The 22,068-nt window shown below is 41.8% G+C and overlaps 2 protein-coding genes across 4 annotated transcripts; one reads left to right on the top strand and one right to left on the bottom strand.

Moving 5' to 3' along the window:
• Nucleotides 1-371: 371 nt before the first annotated feature.
• hrh3 (histamine receptor H3) lies at nt 372-2,383 on the top strand (the record flags this gene model as incomplete). The annotated part of the gene is made up of 3 exons (XM_083665185.1): nt 372-705; nt 846-1,012; nt 1,466-2,383. 3 exons carry the CDS (start codon nt 372-374, stop codon nt 2,381-2,383), a joined length of 1,419 nt encoding a protein of 472 aa, XP_083521311.1.
• A 5,715-nt stretch (nt 2,384-8,098) lies between these two features.
• vps35 (VPS35 retromer complex component) lies at nt 8,099-21,936 on the bottom strand. 3 transcript variants are annotated; one of them, XM_083693414.1, is made up of 17 exons: nt 21,878-21,936; nt 20,784-20,867; nt 20,441-20,537; nt 18,046-18,169; nt 17,642-17,824; nt 17,095-17,314; nt 15,806-15,889; nt 14,032-14,141; nt 13,831-13,927; nt 13,491-13,639; nt 12,752-12,959; nt 11,729-11,884; nt 11,268-11,390; nt 10,616-10,795; nt 10,147-10,386; nt 9,843-9,986; nt 8,099-9,326 (listed from the first exon to the last, which is right to left on the bottom strand). In XM_083693414.1, exons 1-17 carry the CDS (start codon nt 21,878-21,880, stop codon nt 9,147-9,149), a joined length of 2,382 nt encoding a protein of 793 aa, XP_083549540.1. In that variant the 5' UTR covers nt 21,881-21,936; the 3' UTR covers nt 8,099-9,146. The 3 variants fall into 3 exon arrangements, with proteins under 3 accessions (XP_083549540.1, XP_083549539.1, XP_083549538.1); XM_083693413.1 differs by having other exon boundaries at nt 20,784-20,870; XM_083693412.1 differs by having other exon boundaries at nt 20,784-20,882; nt 21,878-21,933.
• Between the last annotated feature and the right edge of the window lie 132 nt (nt 21,937-22,068).

The following is a 22,068-nucleotide window of genomic DNA, read 5'->3' on the forward strand; positions in this document are numbered from 1 at the left end:
ACCAGGTTTGTTTGATAAAAGGAAAGCTAGTCTAACTGGCAATGACATCTAGCTCATCCAACTAAACACATGATTGTTCTCACACACATAGATTTCAAAATTTGACTTCAAGGTATTTTAAAATTCCATATATTTACAAAAGGTAGACAAATGGACACAGACAATATAAGGCACATTAAAAGGTTTTTCTCCTATTCAGAATGTACTCCAAAACAACCAATAAACACGCAGCTCTAGCGTGTGAGTGATATAAAAACTGCGAATCGTCCTCCTCTACCTCATCAGCATCCTCTTCTCTCCGACTGCTGGCGACCCTCAGTACTCATGCTGTTGGGGTTGGATGGTTAGGCTATTTCTGACTATAGGCTACCATGCAATCCGAATTTCCATCTTTATTTCGGGGTTTTCAATCCTCAATGTCTGTAACTTCGAAGTGGAAATTGGAGGATATGCTCAATTACTCTTTGGCTCCCCAAGGAAATGCAACAGCACTTGATGAGATGGGGATGCCCGGGAACCCGCGCGCGAAATATGGACAGTTCTCTCCATATACCTCGGTGTTTTTGGCAGTTCTCATGACGCTTCTGGTCTTCGCCACTGTACTTGGCAATGCCCTTGTAATATTGGCTTTCGTGGTGGAGAAAAGTTTGCGCACGCAAGGGAACTTTTTCTTTTTGAATTTGGCCATAGCGGACTTTCTCGTCGGTGAGTGCGAATGTATTGTATCATGATTGATATACGCAAAGAGCTTCCCAAATCTAGGTCTAGTAAAATGCGTGTCATAGCCTATCAGCTTGGGTGCCTATAGGTACCGGTAATATGTGATGTTTGTGTTCATTCTGCAGGAGGCTTTTGTATTCCGATATACATTCCCTATGTTCTAACGGGCGAGTGGAGACTCGGAAGAGGTCTGTGCAAACTGTGGCTGGTAGTGGACTACACGCTGTGCACCGCATCAGTATTCAACATCGTTCTAATCAGCTTCGATCGATTCCTGTCCGTCACCAGAGCGGTAACAGAACTTTTACGCAAATTACGCACACTTTGGTGAGGTGAGGCTGCCGTCCATGGCTGTCTCGCCCATATGGAAAGCCCTTCTAGGAAATTCACACAGACATTGATTTAGTTATTTATGCATCTACCTAAAAGTCTCCCCAATAGCCAGTGTATTACTCTTCATTGGTGTGCCTTATCAACCGAGCTAGATCCCACCCCCAAGGCACTTCTGTAGACCTGAGAGGATTGGATAGGTGTGGCAATGTTCTAGTCCTCTGATAGACCAGGTGGACTTATTGTCACACCTATCCAATCCTGTGTAGATCTGAGAGAATTTGATAGGTGTAGGTAGGCATACAACTTTCCACAGAAGTGCTTAGATAGGGTAGGGGTTAGTTAGATTTGGTATTCAGGGTAATTCCTCTAGCTGTTTCAATGACACCCAAAATGTCTCCTCTTTTCATGCCAGGTGAGCTACAGGTGTCAGAAAGGAGTGACTCGGGGCGCTGTGCTGAAGATGATGAGCGTGTGGCTGTCTGCTTTCTTACTTTATGGCCCAGCTATCATCAGCTGGGAGTACGCCACCGGTAGGAGCGAGGTGCCTGACAATCAATGTCACGCCGAGTTCTACTTCAACTGGTATTTTCTGATGACGGCCTCCACTTTTGAGTTTTTCACTCCATTCATCACTGTCATGTACTTCAACATGAGTATCTATATCAACATAAGGAGACGGAATCTCGTGAGAGATGAGCAGTTAATTTTTGAAGGGCCTGGGAACTGTGAGATGGAGGAGCTCAAAGCCGGCGAGGTGCAGCAGGTGTTCTACATCAGACCGGTGGAAGCTGAAACACGGAGGAGCCCAGACCACGCCGCAATAGCACGGCTCTTCATGTTACCCACCGCCAAAGTCTCAGCAACGGGTAACAACAGCAACTATGTGAGAAGTAAGCATAGTGCAGTGATGGACCTTCCACCTTTAGGCCTACAGATGGGTGATATGGTGGTCCAGCGTTCCAGGGAGACACGGTTCCATCCCGCAGAACACTTGTTTGGTCCCCAGCAGCGCAGCCGCTCTGATGTGGCCACCAGCCGTTTCCGTCTCTCCCGGGACAAGAAGGTGGCCAAGTCACTGGCGGTGATTGTGTGCATCTTCGGTCTGTGCTGGGCGCCCTACACTCTGCTGATGATCATTCGCGCTGCGTGCCACGCCCAATGCGTCCAGCATTACCTGTATGAAATCTCCTTCTGGCTCCTATGGATAAATTCCTCCATCAACCCTGTGCTTTATCCGCTGTGCCATACCAGCTTCAAAAGGGCCTTTAGTAAACTGCTCTGTCCCACCAAGATCAAAATTCAACCACAGTACATGGAACAAAAATATTAAAGGGATAGTTCACCCAAATTACAAAATCAGATATTTAGTTTGTTACCCTGAAAGGAGTCTACAAACAAGGACAGACTTCAATCCACACTTTGGTTTACCTGAGCACTGTAACTAACAGAACCATGGATTGAAGTTTTTCCTTGTCCATATACTCATTTCAAGGTAAGGAACCACATCTGTGATTTTATAATTTAGGTGAACGATCCCTTTTAGCACAACAAAGGTGCTTTGAAAAAACTTCATCGCACTGACCCAAATCGTGTCCTTCTCAGCGAGCACAGCATGATAGCCTAGCAATAGAAACAAATGCTAGTGGGGAGTTACCAGCCTTAGAGACTCCATCTGATCTCAAGTCACAACATGGGCTCTGAGTGTTGCACTTAAATATAAGGCACATGATTTCTAAAATGGACTTCATTAACATTTGGATCCAGGCGAAACCTGGATGTTTTTATTTTAACAGAGACATTTTAACAGAGACCTGGCTAAGGACAAAATAACACTTGTTGACTACAATATATTTAGATCTGCTGACCCCTGTGCTCTGTATAGACTGGCAGAGCTGTACTCCTGCAGAGTATCAGAATTGTTTGTTATGGGGGATTTAAACTTAGATTGGTTGACACACTTTTCTGATAAACTTAAAGATGTATGCAGTGATCTAAAATGTACACAGTTAATATCCAAACCTACGTGGCCTAATCTGAAAACCCCAGTGAAATCTACCCTGATTATATTGACAAATAGACTCCAGAAATACATATCCAGTGGTGTTTTTGCAAATTATATCAGTGATCATTGCCCCATTGCCTGTGTCAGGGATACTAGAAAACCTAAATGTAAACCCAGATTTATCACTAAGAGGAATTTTAGAAACTTCAATGACCAAGGTTTTTTACATGATATGCATCTGTGTGATTTAGACTATGTGACCCACATACCTGACCCTGAGTTAGCCCTTGCCCTTTGTTGCAGACAAACATGCTCCCGTTAAAAAACTGAGGATAAAGGATAGACATAATCCATGGTTTACTAATGAACTGTCAGAACTATACTGCCTGCGCCAAAGCTAGACATACTGACTCTGCTGCAGTCATTCAGACAATTGAGGAATAGATGCATCGTTCTGACCAGGAAAGCAAAATCTGCTTATTACCTGGATGCTCTGTATAGTAGTGGTGGAAACCCAGCTAAATTCTGGAAAACAGTTAAATCCCTGAAACATAGCTCCGCCCCTGCACTGCCCCAACAAATCATGTCAGATTCTGGGCCCATAAATGACAAAAGGGAAATTAGTTATGCTTTTAATCAACACTTTGTGTCCGCAGTGATAAGCTAGGTTTATCAGGTGTCCCAAACAATTGTGGGGAATAAGGAGGTCACAATTGTCTGCCAGTCTGAGCTTAACAATGACATTAAGCCCATATTCTCATTTAAACAGTTCTCAGATTTAGAAGTGCTTGAAGCTCTATTAAATATAAATGTAAAGAAGTCAACAGGAGCTGACCTACTGGACCCTGGTCTGCTGAAGCTTGCAGCGCCTCTTATAGCTAGCAGTTAGCTCATATATTTAATCTCTTGCTTAGTTCTGGGACTATCCCCAAGATATGGAAAGCAGCCCATGTGCTACCACTACATAAGGGTGGGGACTGCAGCGACCTAAATAATTATAGTTCAAAAAGCTTTCATGTGTAGTTAAAATATTAGAATCCTTGGTCAACACTCAGCTTTGTTCATTCTTGTCCCAGAATGGTATCTTGAACACATTTCAGTCAGGCTTTAGGCCAGGACACAGTACTATTTCAGCTACATCCCTTGTAATCAATGATATTGTTTGTGCCCTAGATGAAAAGCAGCATTGCGCTGCCCTGTTTATTGACCTATCAAAAACTTTTGATACAGTGGATCGTTCATTGTTAGTGAGTAGACTGTTTTCAATAGGTTTTGATCAGAATGCTTGTCAGTGGTTCCTTAACTACCTCACAAACAGAACTCAGTGTATAGTTGCTAACAATGTTCAGTCACAATCACAAAGGCAGTGCCTCAGAGTTCAGGGTTACTGTTTTCTGTTTACCCTGTATATAAATGATATTGGCTCCTTAGTTAAGGACTGTAAACTGCACTTTTATGCAGATGACACTGCACTTTACTCTGCAGCCTCTTCTATGGTTGGAGCTTTGGTTAACCAACAGACCACTTTTGATGCCATTCAATGTTCAAGTTTGTACTAAATGGACCTCAAGTTAGTACTAAATGCAGGCAAACTGGTTTTTTTCAAAACGCTTTTCTATGACCTGCACCTCAGATGGTTCCCAAATTGAGAGCGTCCCCTCATACAGTACAAATATCTTGGTATCTGGATTGATGATAAATTGTTGTTTAAAGCACATTAACACATATTAATTAAAAAAAAGCTGAGAGTTAACTTAGGCTTCTTCTATCGGAACAGGTCATGCTTTTCACTTGACAGTAGAAAGAAAATTGTACAATCAACGTTCCTATCGGTCCTCGACTATGGGGACATAATCTGTATGCATACAACCTCCTCCACATTGAAACAATTAGATTCAGTCTATCATTCAGCACTTAGTTTTATTACAGGTGATATGTTTCGTACTCATCACTGTCTTTTATATTAGGCAGTGAGGTGGCCGTCCCTAACCATTAGAAGGACCCAACACTGGCTCTTGTATGTATATAAAGGAATTCTCCATAAACTCCCATACTATCTTACATCCCTTATCACCTGGAGACCTAGCACTTATCAGACACAATCTCAAGATAGGTTAGTCCTCGAGGTCCCACATGTCTCCTCTGAGCTGGGTAAAACTGCCTTTAGTCATTGTGCTCCTCGGGCATGGAATGCTGCTTTAGTATCATTGGGCCATTTTAGGAACCTGATTAAGGATTCCTTAGTGGAGAAATGCTGTTGTTATAATTGATTGTATTGCCTGTTTAAATTGTGTCCTTTTAAAATCTGTTAATAATAGTGATGGGTATATATTGTGTAATCAGGGCACCCTTGAAAAAGAAACTTTGGTCTCAAAGGGATTTCCATGAATACATAAAGGAAAACAAATAAATAGCCTATAGCCTATACTTTCTATTCACATAGCTTAGCTGGCCCCAGTTCAGCTCATTTTTAGACAGCCAAGCTATACTGGGAAAATATATATCAAATATCCCATTAGTGTGAAAACCATATTAGGCTAATGCTTAGCACCAGATTCTGCTGCAGGTGGTCATTTCAACAGGAAATTCATGCTAGAGGCAACACTTTAAACTCTAAGGAGAGGATCAGACTACTGAGTTGGATTAAAAACCTGGTCAACACTTATCCTGTCTCTTGTCAGTGTTAGAATACAGTCGAGTTTGAGTGTCTGAGAAAACTGAACTGGTAACAGATGTGGCATGTCTTTTGTGTTGTTGCTTATTCTTGTTTCCAGATATTACAGTACTACAATAATCTCACAAGAAATGTAATGGGTTCTTTGTCTGAAAAAATTATTAATAAATGCCTTTCTTGGAATATGTCTGGAAAATAATGTGGTATATGTGCTCTTTAAGATATGTGCTCTTTAAGTACTTGACTGGACATGGCTCCTCCAACCAATAGGGCACTTACCAAAATGTTGGCGCAAATAAAGTATTTATTGTAAAAGCATATCCATAAGAAAAAGATAAAGAACAGGAGAAAGCATCAGACTACAACCTGCACATAGCGGATTCGGCCTTCACAGTTTGAACATCGCTGAAAAGAGGTGATAAACCTTGGAACAGTTACCCAGCAACAGAAGACACCAGTCAGTGAGTAGCCACACTGGCATGAGTCACTACATTTGATTTGGTTTGTAAAACTAGTTCCAGAAGAAAGTTCATGGACTTGCAAAGTATTGCCCAGCTGGCTAAAAGTATTCTAAATATTGGCAGTGGAGGAAGGTTAAGGTGGTTTTATCGGCGTAGAACTGGTTGCCAAGAGATTGCATTGTTGTGTAATCATTCTAAGATTGTGTTCTGCAGTCTGCTGCTGTTTTTATTCAAGAGTACCATGGTGGTTGCTATAACAATGGGGCTTTCAGAAGAACCCCACAATGGGGATTTCAGAAAAAAACCATTCTGTTTTTAAATTTTTGAGTTACAAAAAGCTGAATATTTTAAAAAGTATAAATAGTTTCAAAAAGTTGAATACAAGCAACTCAAGTTAGAAGACCAACAAACTGAATTGTAGCAGAAGTGAGAGGTGAGTGCACTGGAAAACCTTGTCAGTACTTCCTGTAGGAGGGATCGTTTGAAGGAGGAGAGCGTACTGGATTTTTAAATTTGGTTTGGGAGAGTGTTCCAAAGAGGGAGCTGCAGTGGAGAAAGCCCGGTCCCCCCAGGTCCGGTGTTTAGTCCTGGTGATGGGGACAAGTAGGTTGGTATCAGCTGACCGGAGACTACGGGTAGGGGTGTGCTGTTAGCAAGGGTGGAGTGAATGGTTGGAGTGATAGTTTTGGTGGTGAGCTACAGCTGAGTGTCGTCGGCATAATAATGGAACTGGAGACTATGGCAACGGATAATCTGTCTGAGAGGGAGCACACACAGGATGAAGAGAAGAGGACCAAGCACGGAACCTTGAGGCACTCCTTGGGTGACAGTGGATGTGTTGGACTTGCAGTTGTTGGTGAAGATTTAGTGACTAGGAGGAGGTGAACAAGTTTAGAGCAGTACCAGTAATGTTGTAAGACAAGTAGCAGGTGGAATAGTTATAATAATAATAATAATAATAATACGTTTCAGAAGGAACATTGTGGATTTGCAAGGTCTTATTTTGGTTGAGGAAAAAATGTAAAGATGGTTTGGACGATAGATAAATAGATATGCTGGGTATTAGAAAGAAAATGAGATACTGTGGTGTAATAGGGTGGACTAATGGATAAAAGACAGTCAGAGGCTAGTATATAGGCAAATAAATGAGAGAAGGTTAGATATATAGATATGTTTTTATATTTATATATGTTTTTTTTAGGGATAGATCAGCTTTGAAATTAGTAAATGGAATTTAAGTTCTATCCGATAGCATAGACTTGCTGAAGCAAGCCCACTAATAACAAGTATGAGGAAGAACAATAATAATATGATTTGTGACAAGTCAGATGTGTCAGTTGAAATAAAATCATAATTTTACAATCCCCCAAAAAATTAGTTGCTTTTCCAAGCCCACCACAAAGCCCAAACAAACACACAATCCATTCAAATGCTATTTCAGCCAAACCTCAGTAGGACATGCAAGAGAATATTAATAGTGGAATACAACACTGAAGTAATCTGTACCTTGAAAAAGAGTCCTGCTTATTACCGTATACATTCTCTGTATCTCATAAAAGCTTCTCTCCACCAAGTCATCCATAAAATAAAAAATCATTACTGACAATTTGATTGCCCTTGGAGGAAGACGAAAGGTTGTAACTTATTCACCTGTATGAGCTATTTCAGTGATACCAAATAGTACACAAAGTTGACCCCTAGGGACTCTTGTAGATCTGAGAGGTATCTAAATTTTGCCCACTCGTTGACTGGGTAGAGATTTCCCCATTGTATTATTTTTTTTTTTCCTTTTACACCTTTCCAATCATCAAAGCTCACCTCACAGACATCAATGGGGTCATCTACATATGATCACTAAAAATAATCATCAGCAACCTGGAAAAATGTAGTAATTAAGCAACAGACATGTAAGGGTTAATATCAATTTGTTTATTTGTGCAAATGACATGATATTGATGATATTTATTCTGTTTTGCTGATTTACAAGTAGGTTATACATACAATACATAGGGTTCTATCAAAATCCAGAAGAGAATGAAATGAACAGAACCCGCCCCCAAAACAGAGGTCTTTTAATAATCAATGTGGACATCTAAGAAATGAAGGGTTAGCTGCCACTGTGACGTAGCTCCAGTGACAAGAGGGGGGGGGGTATATCGTACACATCAGCTCCTCCTACCCAGGTCTATGTAAAAAGCATGCACCGACTTACTCCGCTTTAACTCTCTACAATTGGTGTCAGCCACGGGAGAAACAGCTGTCACCAGAAATAATAATAAAAAATAAAAAAAATAAACGAGAGAAGCAGTCGTAGAGAGAAAGAGAGAGAAAAGAAAAAAAAAATCTAAAGTGGCTGCCCGGGTGTGAGTCTGTGGAGGAGGATGGGGGTTGGAAGGTCACAGCGTAGGGTCGTTGGGATACACATCCCTCAGTAAGACGACGCCACATACAGCTCATATCAAAGCAGGCATTCTTCCACTCTTCTGCATGAGAACCACGAGGAGGACGCACAGAGGGAGTGTGGGTAGTGGGGGGGGGGTACAATTTAAAACATGAGCTTTGGCCAGCTAATCTCTGCCTTCTGAGGATGACGACTCTGACGACATAACTGGTCAAATATGAAGGAAGTAACTGCAGCCTACACACACCATGTATTCTCAGGAGCAACACCTCAAATGCAACACCTGGGGGGGGGTAGGTTAGGGAAAGGGGTGATGGAGAATAAAAGGGGAGAGGGAGAGAAAGAAAGAGAGGAAGGGCAGATTGAAAGGGAGGTGTTGTCGATTTCAGTGAGGTTGGCTTTTTTAATTTTTTTTCTTTTTACTGGATGGAATACCCTGGTGTGAGTGTACGTGTGTATATCTGTATGTGTGTGTGGGTGTAAATATAATATATATAGGCATTTATAAATGTAGCGACCCCATCACCCCCCCCCACCCCGACCCCCACCCCCTCCCTACAGCACCAGCCCCTCATACGCGGGGCCCTCAGCCTCTGGCGACTCTCTTTGCAGACGCAGGTGCTCCAGTGTGTTGTGGAAGTGTTTGTTGATCTGCTCCGTCTCCTCACTGGCCTCCAGGTTGGGCAAGTCTTCCCGGATCTTCTGGATCAGTTGGTTCAGGACCTGCACTGTTACCTAGGAAGGGGAGGAGGAAGGATAGTTGTTGACTAAAAAGCAACGCATCCCCACAGAATTTTCCCCTGAGTTGAGAATGAGCGCCCGTATTAAATGAAATTACATAATTAAAGAAGGATGGGGTCCGAGAGAGAGAGTGTGAGTGTGTGTGTGTGAGTGTGTGTGTGTGTGTGTGCGAATGTGTGTGTGCAAATGTGTGTGTATGACCAGTTCGCTTTCTCTCTATCCTTCCCTGCTGTGCTGGAAATAACCATGCCTTCCCCTGCCTTTCTGGCAAGTTCAAACTCAATTCCAATATGAACCCCAGAGTATAGGGGGTGGGGTCGGGTTTGGTGGCTTTTACTTTTGACAACACCATGTATCTGTACACACCCAATGACTTTGTTGAGGGGAAAAAGCGGATTGTTTTATAATGCGCAACTGGTACAGAATGAATATTAAGAGTGAGAGGGAGGAAAAGAAAGGAAGATGGGAGAAAATCAAAGAAACAAAGGCAGAAGGGCTGAGGACTCGTACCGCGTCATTCTCTCGTTCGTAAAAACAGACATATCGGTTGAGGATCTCGATGAAGAGTTGCACTTGCAATGAGGGGTCCATGCACTGGTTGGCGATCTTCAGAGCCTTCTTTAAGCACTCCATCACCCTCTTGCCATCACGGATCTGGGGACAGAACAATGTACACATTTATGAAAGTGGCCACCACTGTTGAACTGAGAAACTCAGAGTTTGTTGAGGTATACAATTTCACCACCACCCACCCACCCACACTCCTGTTAATGCCTAAAGAAAGCATGCACGGAAGACGCACACATGGACACACCTCGTCTCCGTTCTTGTCTGTGTTGCGTCCGGACCAGAAGAGATGTGCGCAGATGCTGACTGCACGACATTGGTCAGGCTTCTTGAGCAGCTTGGAGGCAGCGAGCGCGCACTGCGTCCTCAGGGGCTCGTGGTTCTCCTCGCTGAAGCAGCGGGTCCTCTCGAACGTGCCAATGATCAGCGTGATGGCCGCTAGCTGGGCCTTGGAGTCACTGATCTCATCCTCGTACAGGGAGAAGGCCTAGGGGTGGGGGGTAGAGGAGTCACATGTTATCATGTTATCTGTTATCACAGGATATCAGTGGATCCATGCTGCCAGCTGGAACGAAATGCTATCCAATAGTTGCTATCCAATTACATTTTGACTCAAGTCTGTTGCCAACAAAGGGCATAGGTCAACCTGAAGCAAAGAGGAGCAGTGACATATCTAAAATGTTTACCCCATCATCAACCCCTTCAAAATCCTTTACCTGTGACATGAACTCATAAGCCACAGTCTCGTGGTTCTCAAAGCCGATCTCCCCAGCCGCCAGTGCCCCCTGGAGAAAGAGTCTGAGAGGCAGTTCAGCCAGCTCTGCCTTGATCAGAGCACTGATGGTCTGGTGGGCGAATGAGAAGATCTTCTGGCACTTCTTCTCCCATTTGTCATCCTGTGGGAGGTTTTCATCAACACAAACAAGAGGAATAGATGTGTGAATATTGTTAGAGGCACAGAAATGACACCAGGAACATTCAATTCAAAACACTGTGGACCAAATTCTAATGGGCTTGATGAAGCCGGCTTCATGGGGTAGCATTGATGAAGGATTTACAGCTTCTTTGTTTGAAGTTAATTCCAATACAGGATATGCACCCACTTGATTAGTGTTATGACCTGTCAGTAATTTTATTTTCAACATTAACAGCCTAACCCTAACCCACCCATTTCTGACAACCCACCCATTGAACAAGCTATGTTTGACAGACTCTGGGGTAGAGAGAGTTCGGAGTCAGAACTACAGACAAAAAAATATCTTGTCCCCACTATTTAACTACCAAACTACCTATTTGAGGGGAGGCAAGTGAGTGTTCACATTTCAGTTGACTTTCTACAGTACTGAGTGAGGACAAAGTGGAACATACTGAGGAGGAGTTTTCTTTGTAGCGGAAGGCCAGCTGGTAGGCAGCAAACACCAGTGGTGGTAGAGTGTAGCGGATCCTCTGGTTCCCTCCTGCACCAAAGTGCTTCCTGGCTGTGTTCAGGATCTGAGAGAAATTAAGGGCAGACCTATATTAATCCATGAAACACTTCAACAACATGAACACATTTACAATGGTCTGGTGTTTACTGTACATTGATTCGCCAGTTGTATCAGCTTAATTGACCAGGGGAATACTATGAATGCATAGGTAAGAATAAACCCTGACCCTGTCCATTTGTATTAAGAATAAAGAAGCTAATTTCATTCCATTTGTCAAGTTCATATTGTCCTCCAACAATGGCTGAATCTCACAGGTAAGAATACATTAAATTACTGTATTTGTTTATTTTAAGAAAATGTTGATAATAAAACTGATCTGTATAGGAAAGGGTGCATGCGTACCAAATACTGTTGGTCCGGGTCGTCGGAATGGAGCAGGTGGATGAAACGCCCTACGAGGCTCTGCTCCTCAGCAAAGTCCTCTGGGTCTGGATCTTCAGCCGGTTGGTCTGGCTGATCCTGGATCAGAGTCGACACCAGGCTAAGGATAGCATCCACCTGGGGAGGAAGAGATGGGTGGGGGAGAGGGGGAGTGCGAGAGCTGCTTCAATAGTGATATAGCTAGTTAATCAGTAATAATGAGTAGCAAGATCAAAATTATGTTGCAAGAGCTGATGCGGAAAAATAGCATTAAATTCATGGATGCCAATACATGACAGTTCAAAATCTGTATCTATGATCAAATGTATCTCCAATCATTTGTCTTGAGCTGACAATTTTCCAAGAGTATATTAGAGAGAGACTAAAGTAATTATACTGCATGGCTTTTCTTACGCTCTGAATGTATTGTAATTTGACATACTGGAATTGCCTGCATTGCAGGTTATAGCTCAATAAGTGTGTGTTTTGGAGAAAGGCCTTTAGAGAGTGCCTTGGGGTGGCAGACATTTAAAAGGCCATTGCTGTAATAGCATTACTAGACAAATGTCCATGGCCCTCCCCTGGCAAAGGCTCTGTTGGAAAATGCCACAAGCTCTATTGAGTCATGGTTCACCTTTTCAAAATTGAAAAGCTGGAAAAGATTTTTGAACACAGTCAATAACTTTGAGGGGAGAGTTGTGGAGGGAAGAAAATAGAGCATTTGCACTGAAGCTAAACTAAACAGACAGGTAGAGCGAAGGCAATAACATTATTTATTAATTGCTCCTGATAACTGAATGCCACGGGTTAGGGCACACCATCACACCGACAGTCCCAAGTGTATATGAAAATAATATATACTATATATAGTGTGTATATATAAATAATAATATACTATATATAGTGTGTGGAAAACACCAAGATGTTGTGTGATCGTTAGTAACAGAGGAATAAGAAGTTCAAATGTAAAATGGATGATAAATGTGTGTGTGTGTTGGTTCTGACCTGCTCCTGGGCTATGATGGTGGTATTGTACTCCAGAGTGTTGCTTAGCACGTAACAGCTCATGCTTTTGCGTGACTCGTAATCAAAGTACTCGAAGAGAGGGGGGAAATGCTTGAGCTGCAGGACAGTCAGGATATTGTTGTAGGTGTCCACCGGGATCTTCAAGAGTCTGGTCAACTCTTTCGAGACGGCACTACTGGTTGCAATGCTTAGGAAGGAAATAGACAAAGAAAACACGTGAAAATTAAGTCCAGAAAAAGAGTAGATGTCCCCATAGCTAATTCAATTTCTGTAATTTATTGTACATATTAACTTAGCAATAGGTCGGAAAACGATAAAGAGCACAAGGGACCTTCAGAATTATAGCAAATATTTATTTGTGTACAGCAAGCGTTTCCTTTATTACCAAGCTCAGGTAATTATGAAAAACTGAAAGTCCAATAATTTCCAGCCATCATACGATGAATGAAAAAACACTTATGTTAACCATTATCTTTTATTTTGCAAAAAGACCATTTGAAAGTGCCTTAATCAATTTGACCAGTGCAGCATTTTGTACCATTTTAACAAGACACTTTGCTAATGAGGCCAGGCAGCCATGTTAAAAAATATAACTGATACAGATTTAGTGTGTTCTAAAGTGCTTTGTTTTAAAAAAAGCAGTTCACCAAGGAGGAAGGACCACAGCTTACCAGATAAGCTTACCAAATAAAAACACCGGACAGAGGACAGAACTTACTGTTCCAGGTTGAGCTTGTTGAAGATCTCCACTGTGCTCTCCAGTACCTTGTCCACGTAGTCCACACGATCAGGATAACACTTCATGGCCAGGTTGATGAGGGACACCTGCAGGGAGACCACATCCTCCGAGGGCATGTCCTGACGGGACTGGAGAGGGGAAGAAGACAGGTGCATTGTTACTTTGCTTTCTTTTTAAAAAGTGGAATCCCATTTTCCTATCAAACATGTTGTTCTTTATCAATGAGATAAAGGAGAGAGGAGAGGAGAAAAAAGGAGAGGCAAGGATGTGTGTTAGCTAATACCAGGAGAGCTGTGAAGCTCTGTGGTGCATATTTTACCTGTATGACCGTGGCTACTTGTTGAGAGAATATATCAAAGAGTTTAATCTCTGCAGGGATTCCAGGTCCATCTTCTCTGTGAGCAAACAACGCCAGTCTGAAAGGGTGAAAACAAATTATGTTATAGTGCGTTTCAACAGCAAATGCTATTCTGCAGCTAGAATCAAATCTGGCTATTGTGATTAAGGTGTACTACTGCACCTGTCAATGAGAGCGATGATGATGTTTTTGACATTGACATGCTGATGCAACTCAGCACAGGAGCGGAGGAATGGGTTCAGTGTCTGCAGGTGAAACTCATCAGGGAAAACCTAGGATTCAGAAGAATAAAGAGAGAGAAACAAACAAACAAACAAACAAAGAGAGAGGGGGGGGGGGTCAAGAGAGTATGCCACAGCTGAGGCAAGTGACGTCTCAATAATCAGCTTCTTTTTCCTAGCTCCTTTCCTTTATAACAACTGATGAGTGGAAGGTTGGAATAGGCCTTGTCTCGCATAGCCATACCTCCAAATCACGTTGTTCTCACACCTTCTTTGGAAGTCTAGGGAATTTTTGATGAGCAAATCTGGCTTGAATTGGGTGGCGCGATGGGAGAATGTGCTTACATTTCAAGAACCCTCCGACCAGGTAGGACTATTTTGCAGAGAGTTGTTGCCTATGCGAACATGCAACATTGAAGAAAATGGAAGATAGCATGAAGGAAAAACTGAATTCTGTTTTTTTGGAGCTCTGCCCAAGCAAGGTAATTGATTGGTTTAAGGTCTTGAGGCGTCATTCCTTTCAAACGGATTACCATCCCTTTGTGGCGACTTTCTGCAAAGGATTGCCCCAGGCTTTCTGAACCAGAAAAGCCTGGTCTCAATGGGGTTAGGATAGGCCTAGATTTTTACTGTTGAACTTGTACATGTTTTCATTTAACCATTATTTATCCAGCTTAGTCTCATTGAGATAAAATATCCTTTTCATGAGAGACCTTCTTACGCACATTTTTAGTATCCATACGCAAAAGAACACCACGAATACCACGTTCTAAATCTCTATGCCCGTGCAACGGAAACGCCTCCAATTGACCATATAAGGTAATAATGTTCTTTTAAAACAAATTAATCCCACCTGTTTTTCCAACAGCTAAGTCATTTGTCAAATGTTGTTCTAATTTCTCTCCTTACTGTTTTTTTCAATGGTGCGTGTCATTTGATTTCATAAGTGCATTTCTTTTGACAAATCATAGTACTTTATCTGGATCAATGGCTTACTTTTTTTTTTTTTACATATCTAGGTAAAATGACATGCTAGAGGTGATAATTATGACATGCTAGACAGTAAATTCTCAATTTAAGGTGAGAAGCGACAATATGTGGATTAAACATTTCCACATCAGTGTTTTCTAATTCACTTTGAATTAAAAGCCATTACAGGAACATTTTCTCCGTTTTAATATCACACAAACATGCAATAATGGAGGTATGGTATCAAAATGCATACACAATAATGTATCAAATTAATGATTATCATATACTTTTCTCCTTAACAGTTCCTTTGTTATAGAATTTATTTATTTATGAGCAATTATACATTTTGTTACTTCACTTGCTTCTTGTTAGCATATGACAAGCAATTCTGTCATTCTACCACTTGACACTGTGCGTATGTGTGGTCATTGTGCATAGATTTAAGGACACCAATCTCGAGCAACCGTTCATCTTAATAAACCTCATTTTGCTTTGAAATGATTGTATCCATGTTTTACGCAGATTTGTGCTTACGCAGCATTTATAAATGAGGACCCTGAACCTGTTAAAAGCTTTCAGCTAATGTAAGTGGTTGTAGAGGGAGGGAAACAAGGAAAGGATGCCATCTAGAATAACTGGGTCATGACCAGTGAGTGACTCAGCACAAGAAAGATGTCTATGCCATCGTCTCTACCTGTAGAATCAGTCACAGTAAGTGAATGTGCATTTTCTACTTCTACTACCTGGATGATGCACTCCATGAGATATTCCTGAGCCAGGGAATCTCTGCAGTTGACCACCTGCTCTAGCACACCGGACAGCACAATCTGAGGAAACAAACACAAAGTGGATATAGAAGGCATGCATATGTACTTGACTCTCCTTAGATTTACTTACTTGAATCTGCTTTAAATGACATGGGGGTGCCAATGAAAAGTATGGTGATGAAATATTCCACTACCGGTCAGGTTAGACTTATTAAGCATATGAAAATGTTTTTGCACATGGATTAAAACAGATCTGGCAGAAGAAAAAGTGAGAAAAAGTATTTGTTTATTATTCATCCCTTCCTTTAAGGAATGGGTTCAAAATGAAATGCAAGTAAATCAGGTTGTTTATGAAAAAGAATATCAGTAGAATCTGGAGAGCCCCTCTTTTACAATCATTTTCAAATTAAGCCATTATCTATTCTGTCTGATGCTGTATCATTGCAAGACATAATTTATACTGTGAAGTAGAAAAAACTGCATAAATACAACGCATCAAATGAAGAGCTCAGGTTTAAGGACACTTCTGAGAGCTTGGCATGGATGACACTCTCCACATGGTCTCCCTGGCCACGACTTGCCTCATTTACATACAGGGGCTGTTTACACACACTCAGCTATAAAAACAACAAACAAAGGTTAGCCCTGGGTTTATCTGATGCTACAGGTGCTGTCTAGATAGATAGATAGATAGATAGATAGATAGATAGATAGATAATTTATTGATCCCAGAGGGGAAATTAAGGCATTACAGCAGCTCACATCACAAACAACAACAACAAAATAAAGTGACAATAGAATAATAGAATCAAACAGACATCTGAAACATTATATACAGTAAGAACAGTCCAGTATGATTTAACATCCCCCAGCCTGACTCTCATCACCTCAATCGAGCCAGCTGGAGGAGGAGTTGTACAGTTTTATTGCGGCAGGCAGAAAAGATCTCCTGTAGCGCTCCTTAATGCAATGTGGTTGTAGTAGTCTGTTGCTACTCAATCACAGTACAGTCCATGCTGTGTTCCATTCTGCTTTCCATGACATGATTCTCTTTAGTGATTCAAGTATAGATGCATTTGCAAGCCCATATCTGACAAGCGGCCCAAAAGCAAACCCATCAATATCAATGACCCTGTGATTCCTATCAGTCCTAACTAAAACATTAATATTAGTATACAAGAATAGAGTGCCATTTTAATCAGACTCAAATGCTTGACCCAAATGCTTGCATAAAAAAGCACAGACACACTCAAGTAAACACGCACCTGTTTGTACTTTTCCACGTTGACCCCCTCCAGCTGACTCAGTCGAACCAAGTTGGTCCCCACCAGGATGCGCAGCTCCTGCCTCTCCTTCTCCCTCTTTTCACGGTCTCGGCTGTGACCCTGGTGCTGCATGCGCACCCACAGCTTGTTCATCTCAGCAAAGTTCAGCAGGACAAAGTCAATGGAGTCGTTGATTTCTCCCGTCATCTCCTCCCCGGGTCTGGGAAGACAGGGTGGACTAAGAGTTACAGTGCATTAAGTGGTTACAGATGAGATTCATTCAAATCAGCTGTCACAACTTAGACCTATAGTTCGGTTACCACACTAATGTCCAATCTTTTTCTATCAGAGTACTCAATCTTGTGAGACAGTTTCACCAACAATTGCGAGTTTTGTGACTGTTCTGTCAGATAACGCAACATGTAATTTAGCACCACCCATTGTGTTCACCTATGCATTCACCTAATGCATCAGCTCACATTGAAAAACACTGGTTTGGCTGCATTTTTGACAGGTCATTTTCACCAGTTTGGATAAGCGGACTTACTCTGCCTGCTCCCCGTCATCAGGCAGAATGTTCCGGGTGCACTGCAGAAGGTAGTTTCTGAGGAACAGGCCTCGCAGTGGGTGCTGCACCCCGCGGCACATCTCCACCAGATCCTTCAGGATGTCCTTACGCGACTGAGGGAAGGATCGCACATACACCACCCCCACGGTGATCAGCAGGTAACTGAAGATAAAACAAAATATTTATTTTCTTTCATAAAGCCTACATATGTCAACAACAAAAAAAACTCTTCACCGCCGTTAATTAGAAGATTTGAGCGAAGCATCTATGTAAGCCATATAAAGACTTATCAAGGCTTGGAAATAGACCTCTAGTAATAACAACAAATTGATTCTTAACACAAAATCTAGCACATTGATCAGAAGGCTTTAGATAGTGCTCACAGTCTTGGGATGATGTTCCCGGCATATTGGACAAGCTCGTACAGGTCAGCCACCTTCCTGCCCTTGGCGAACTCATCCGTCAGGTACACCTCCAGGTAGTGGAGCTCATCAGAGATGGCCATGTCTGTACTGAGAGTTAAGCACTGCTAGCTCAACTGTCAATGACACCAGACAATGGGTTTGTATAAATAAAAAAATCACTGACTGGTTTGTGTGGTGATCATTTCTTTATTTACGGTCTTATTCACACGTTTTTAAATACTGCTGACAAATATTTTTTTCTGATTCGTGCATAGCGGACACGTGATGTGTGTAAAATACTTTTTGGAAAGTTGTACTTATTAGAGGGAGGGAGAGAGGACTCGTTCACACAGTCACGATCAAGCAAGTGATTGCAAACATCTACGTCAGCTTGCAACTGCAGCATGACGATGGCAGACGATGGCATTATGATAAAAAATGTGTGGACAAAACAAGATGACATTACATAATTGTATTTGTTCCATGTTTTAACGGAAATCGAGATTTAGCCTACTGGTGATAGTGGTCCTCTGTGGCTCAGTTAGGGCATGGCACTAACAACGCTTAGGTTGTGGGTTTGATTCCTGCTGGGACCATATATACTGAAATGTATGCACTCACTGCAATGTAAGTCGCTTTGGATAAAAGCGGCAGCTAAATGGCATATATTATTATTATTCTCTATGACAACTGTAGCAAACAGACCTGTGTCAACAAATCTCACTACTCAGTCAAACGGCTGATGTACTGTACAGTGGGAGGCTTTATGCATTGCACCACGGTCCCTGCATGCATCCTTTCCACTCTACATATTTCGGAGAAAATACATGGCTACAGTTGGATGGACCCTGTAGAACTATATTTATGATTTGTGTAAATCACATTTGTATTAATTTTTTTACAAAACAAATGCATCATTATTATTATTATTACTACATGTATGAATGTGAGAAGGCTGCCCTTGCTGAAAATGTGGACATTCGCGCCCTATTATGACGGTTTTAATAACAACTGTAGACTACTTTTCTACTGAAACCCAACATTCTTACTGCTGTCTACCATGACAATTCCTAACTTCATTCTGTTACATTATTAAAGCCGACTCACACTTACTCATGTGAAACTGCGCTAAAACATTTTCCCCTGTTTCTCTGCGCTAAGAGAATGCATGATGACGGTGAGAGTAGAGGAGTTGGTCCCATTGCTTGGTCCTATTTAAAATAACCTGATATTTAAACCATTTCCACTCTTCATCTCTGGAATTCATGAGCTGCTATAATAAACTTGATTGAAACTCAATCTATCTGAAGGCAAACTATTCTCTTTGTCATAGCCTCAATAGGCTAAAAAGGTTGGTCTAGCTTGTATACAGTAGTACTTTATCTTCAATTTTGCCTGTACTGGATATCTGACTAATTTATGTGAGGGGGCTACAGTGAGGGGGTGCTGCCTAAAATGTTGTGAGGGGGTGAAGGGGGGGCTGTGTTGCATATCACATGTTAATCAAGCAATTCTGGTGACTTTTGAATGGGTGTATGGAATATGAATATTATGGAGGACAGTTATTGACGGCTGGTGCTGTTCAAGATTAGGGAGGACGATTGTTTTTTTTATGAGCATGACATTATTTCTATTACAGCATATTGGATGACTGTCATTCATATTCCATTCAGCCAGCTCGAATCACCTGCACACACAGTTCACTTTCATAGCAGCCACATACTGCATGACTTTACTCATTGTATTATTACTTCTTGTGAAATAGACTAACGACAGTATGACCCTTCCCCGAAGCATTTGAGCAGAGTGGGAATGAGTAAGTATTAATATTAGTGTTCAAGTGTTAAACGCTCTTTGCTTTGTTAACGCACTGTGGGGTGCGGAATAGAGACAAATAGCCAAAATGCGTGGTGTTCTCGCATCACTTTGTGTGGTGGTGCGCAGTGACATACTGCAGTCACCTGCTACTGTAGATTGTAGTGCATGATTGGATGAGTTGGAATTGACATACTGACAAATATATGCAACACTTATCAGAGCTGTTTATAGGCCTTGTGTCATAAACCTGAGATCTGATCATTTCATGCTTTTCACTCACACTAACCACTACATTATTCTCCCATCAAAAGTCACCAGAATTGTTTCTTTAACATGTGATATGCAACATAGCCTCCCCTTCATACCCTTGCAACATTTTAGGTAGCACCCCCCTCACATCTATTCCTGTCTTTGATACTGTATATTAGCTTCAAAACATGGTGTACTAAGAGGCTACAGTAAAACTACCCCGTTTGGTATATCTTCTCATGCGAGATCAATATGTATGTTTAGTGTCAAGATGGGAGATCAATTGGTCGCCTCAGGTAAAGGATACAGAGTTCATAGTAGCTCTTTGGGGATAACATGGATGTCCTCAGTTCACCCAGCATGTTGGACGCATGTTTCAATGCATCCATCAGCTTGTTCTTGTCCTTAAGACATAGGTACAGGTCAAAAGTATTAATCAAACAATAACTTAAGAGCATTGAAATACAAGAAAAGTATACATACTGCAATAATGTGTCTTTAATCTTGGACATCTGACATTTGAAAACGATGCCTTGGTGGGGTGAATTGTGTATCGGGGAAATGATTCTTTTAACTGTGGGTAAGAGAAGGTCTACTTCACAAATTATGGAGTCAGGGCAGGACACAGAGGGTAAATATGATGATCTTACCAGGCAACGCTTCATCTGAAATGACTGGACCTTGACAGCCTGCACAGCTTCATCAAGCAGCTTTTCCTGCTCGTCCTGGGGCGACTGCTGTGTGGTAGGCTGAAAGACAGCCCACAGAAGCTCAGAGGAATGGCCAGTACTCTCACAATCACCGTCCGAAGATAAATACCACCATTCAGACACATATAGTTCTAGTTTATGGTTATAAATGTACTTAGAAGCAGTGGACACTGGACAGCAAACCAAAGAATGCTGACATGAAAATGCTGGTTCTCAGTCTGTGTAGTGTACTGCAGGAAACTGAAAAAAGTCACATGCCTCATCAAGGCAGGCTAGATGCAGACTCGGACTGACTTGCCTATTGAAAGTACCTAGCTAGCTACAATAACTGTAACTATCCATATTCTACTATATGGATACATTCTGCTAAGATCACTGGTTAGTTAACATTATCTGGATCAACTATCTAAATATCTAGTTTTGGCTGTGGATGCAATGAATGACAGCTGTCTGAGAAAGCTTGCAAAGAGACCTGTGTAGCTGACTAGTGCGAAGATGCAGTGTATCATCTGGCAGGTATTCGCTAACTACACTGATAACCAACCCATGGCATTGTAAATGTGCAAGCTAGCTTTGTATCGTAGTCTCTCTTGACTGCATCATCTCCACTAGCGTAAGGCGGCGATAACTAGTTGGATAAATTTGACAGCTTATAGCTAGCTAACGTTAGCTTTAGCTACACTATTTTAGTGACAAATGCTTTACAAATTCAGGCCTTTTGACAAAGTAAAAGCGGTGTTTTTAAGGCAAGGGGTTCGCTCAGTAGACGTTAGATAACAACAAATCGGTTGATTCCTCCAAAACGGGGAATGGGGGCACATTTGTTGGTAGCTAGCTAGTAGCTATCGTTAGCTAGCAAGGCCGTAGCGTAGGTACTAGTAGTAGCACCACCCATCATTGGTAAGTAAATTATGTTTTCGGGTCTCAGCTATACAACAGCGAAAAATACAGTCGCTGAATATGAGCCACATTCAAAGCAACACTGAATGGAAGACAATCACAAGTATATGATGTATTTGATCGCGTTCACTTACCATGATTATCAAGTCTGTATATCAGGAAACACTGGTCGCTAGCTAACCCTGAAATTGTTTCCCTGTCATGTGACAGCTACCAATTCACCCAGCGACCCTGTTCACTGAGTCGCCCGCATTGGCTGAGGCGAAAGCAAAGTGTGGGAAAGAGTCTCTCATTGGATAAATTGTAGTACAGCTACTAAGAATTA

The sequence above is a fragment of the Argentina silus genome (genome assembly GCF_951799395.1).
Source record: "Argentina silus genome assembly, chromosome: 2".
Classification (NCBI taxonomy): Eukaryota; Metazoa; Chordata; class Actinopteri; order Argentiniformes; family Argentinidae; genus Argentina; species Argentina silus.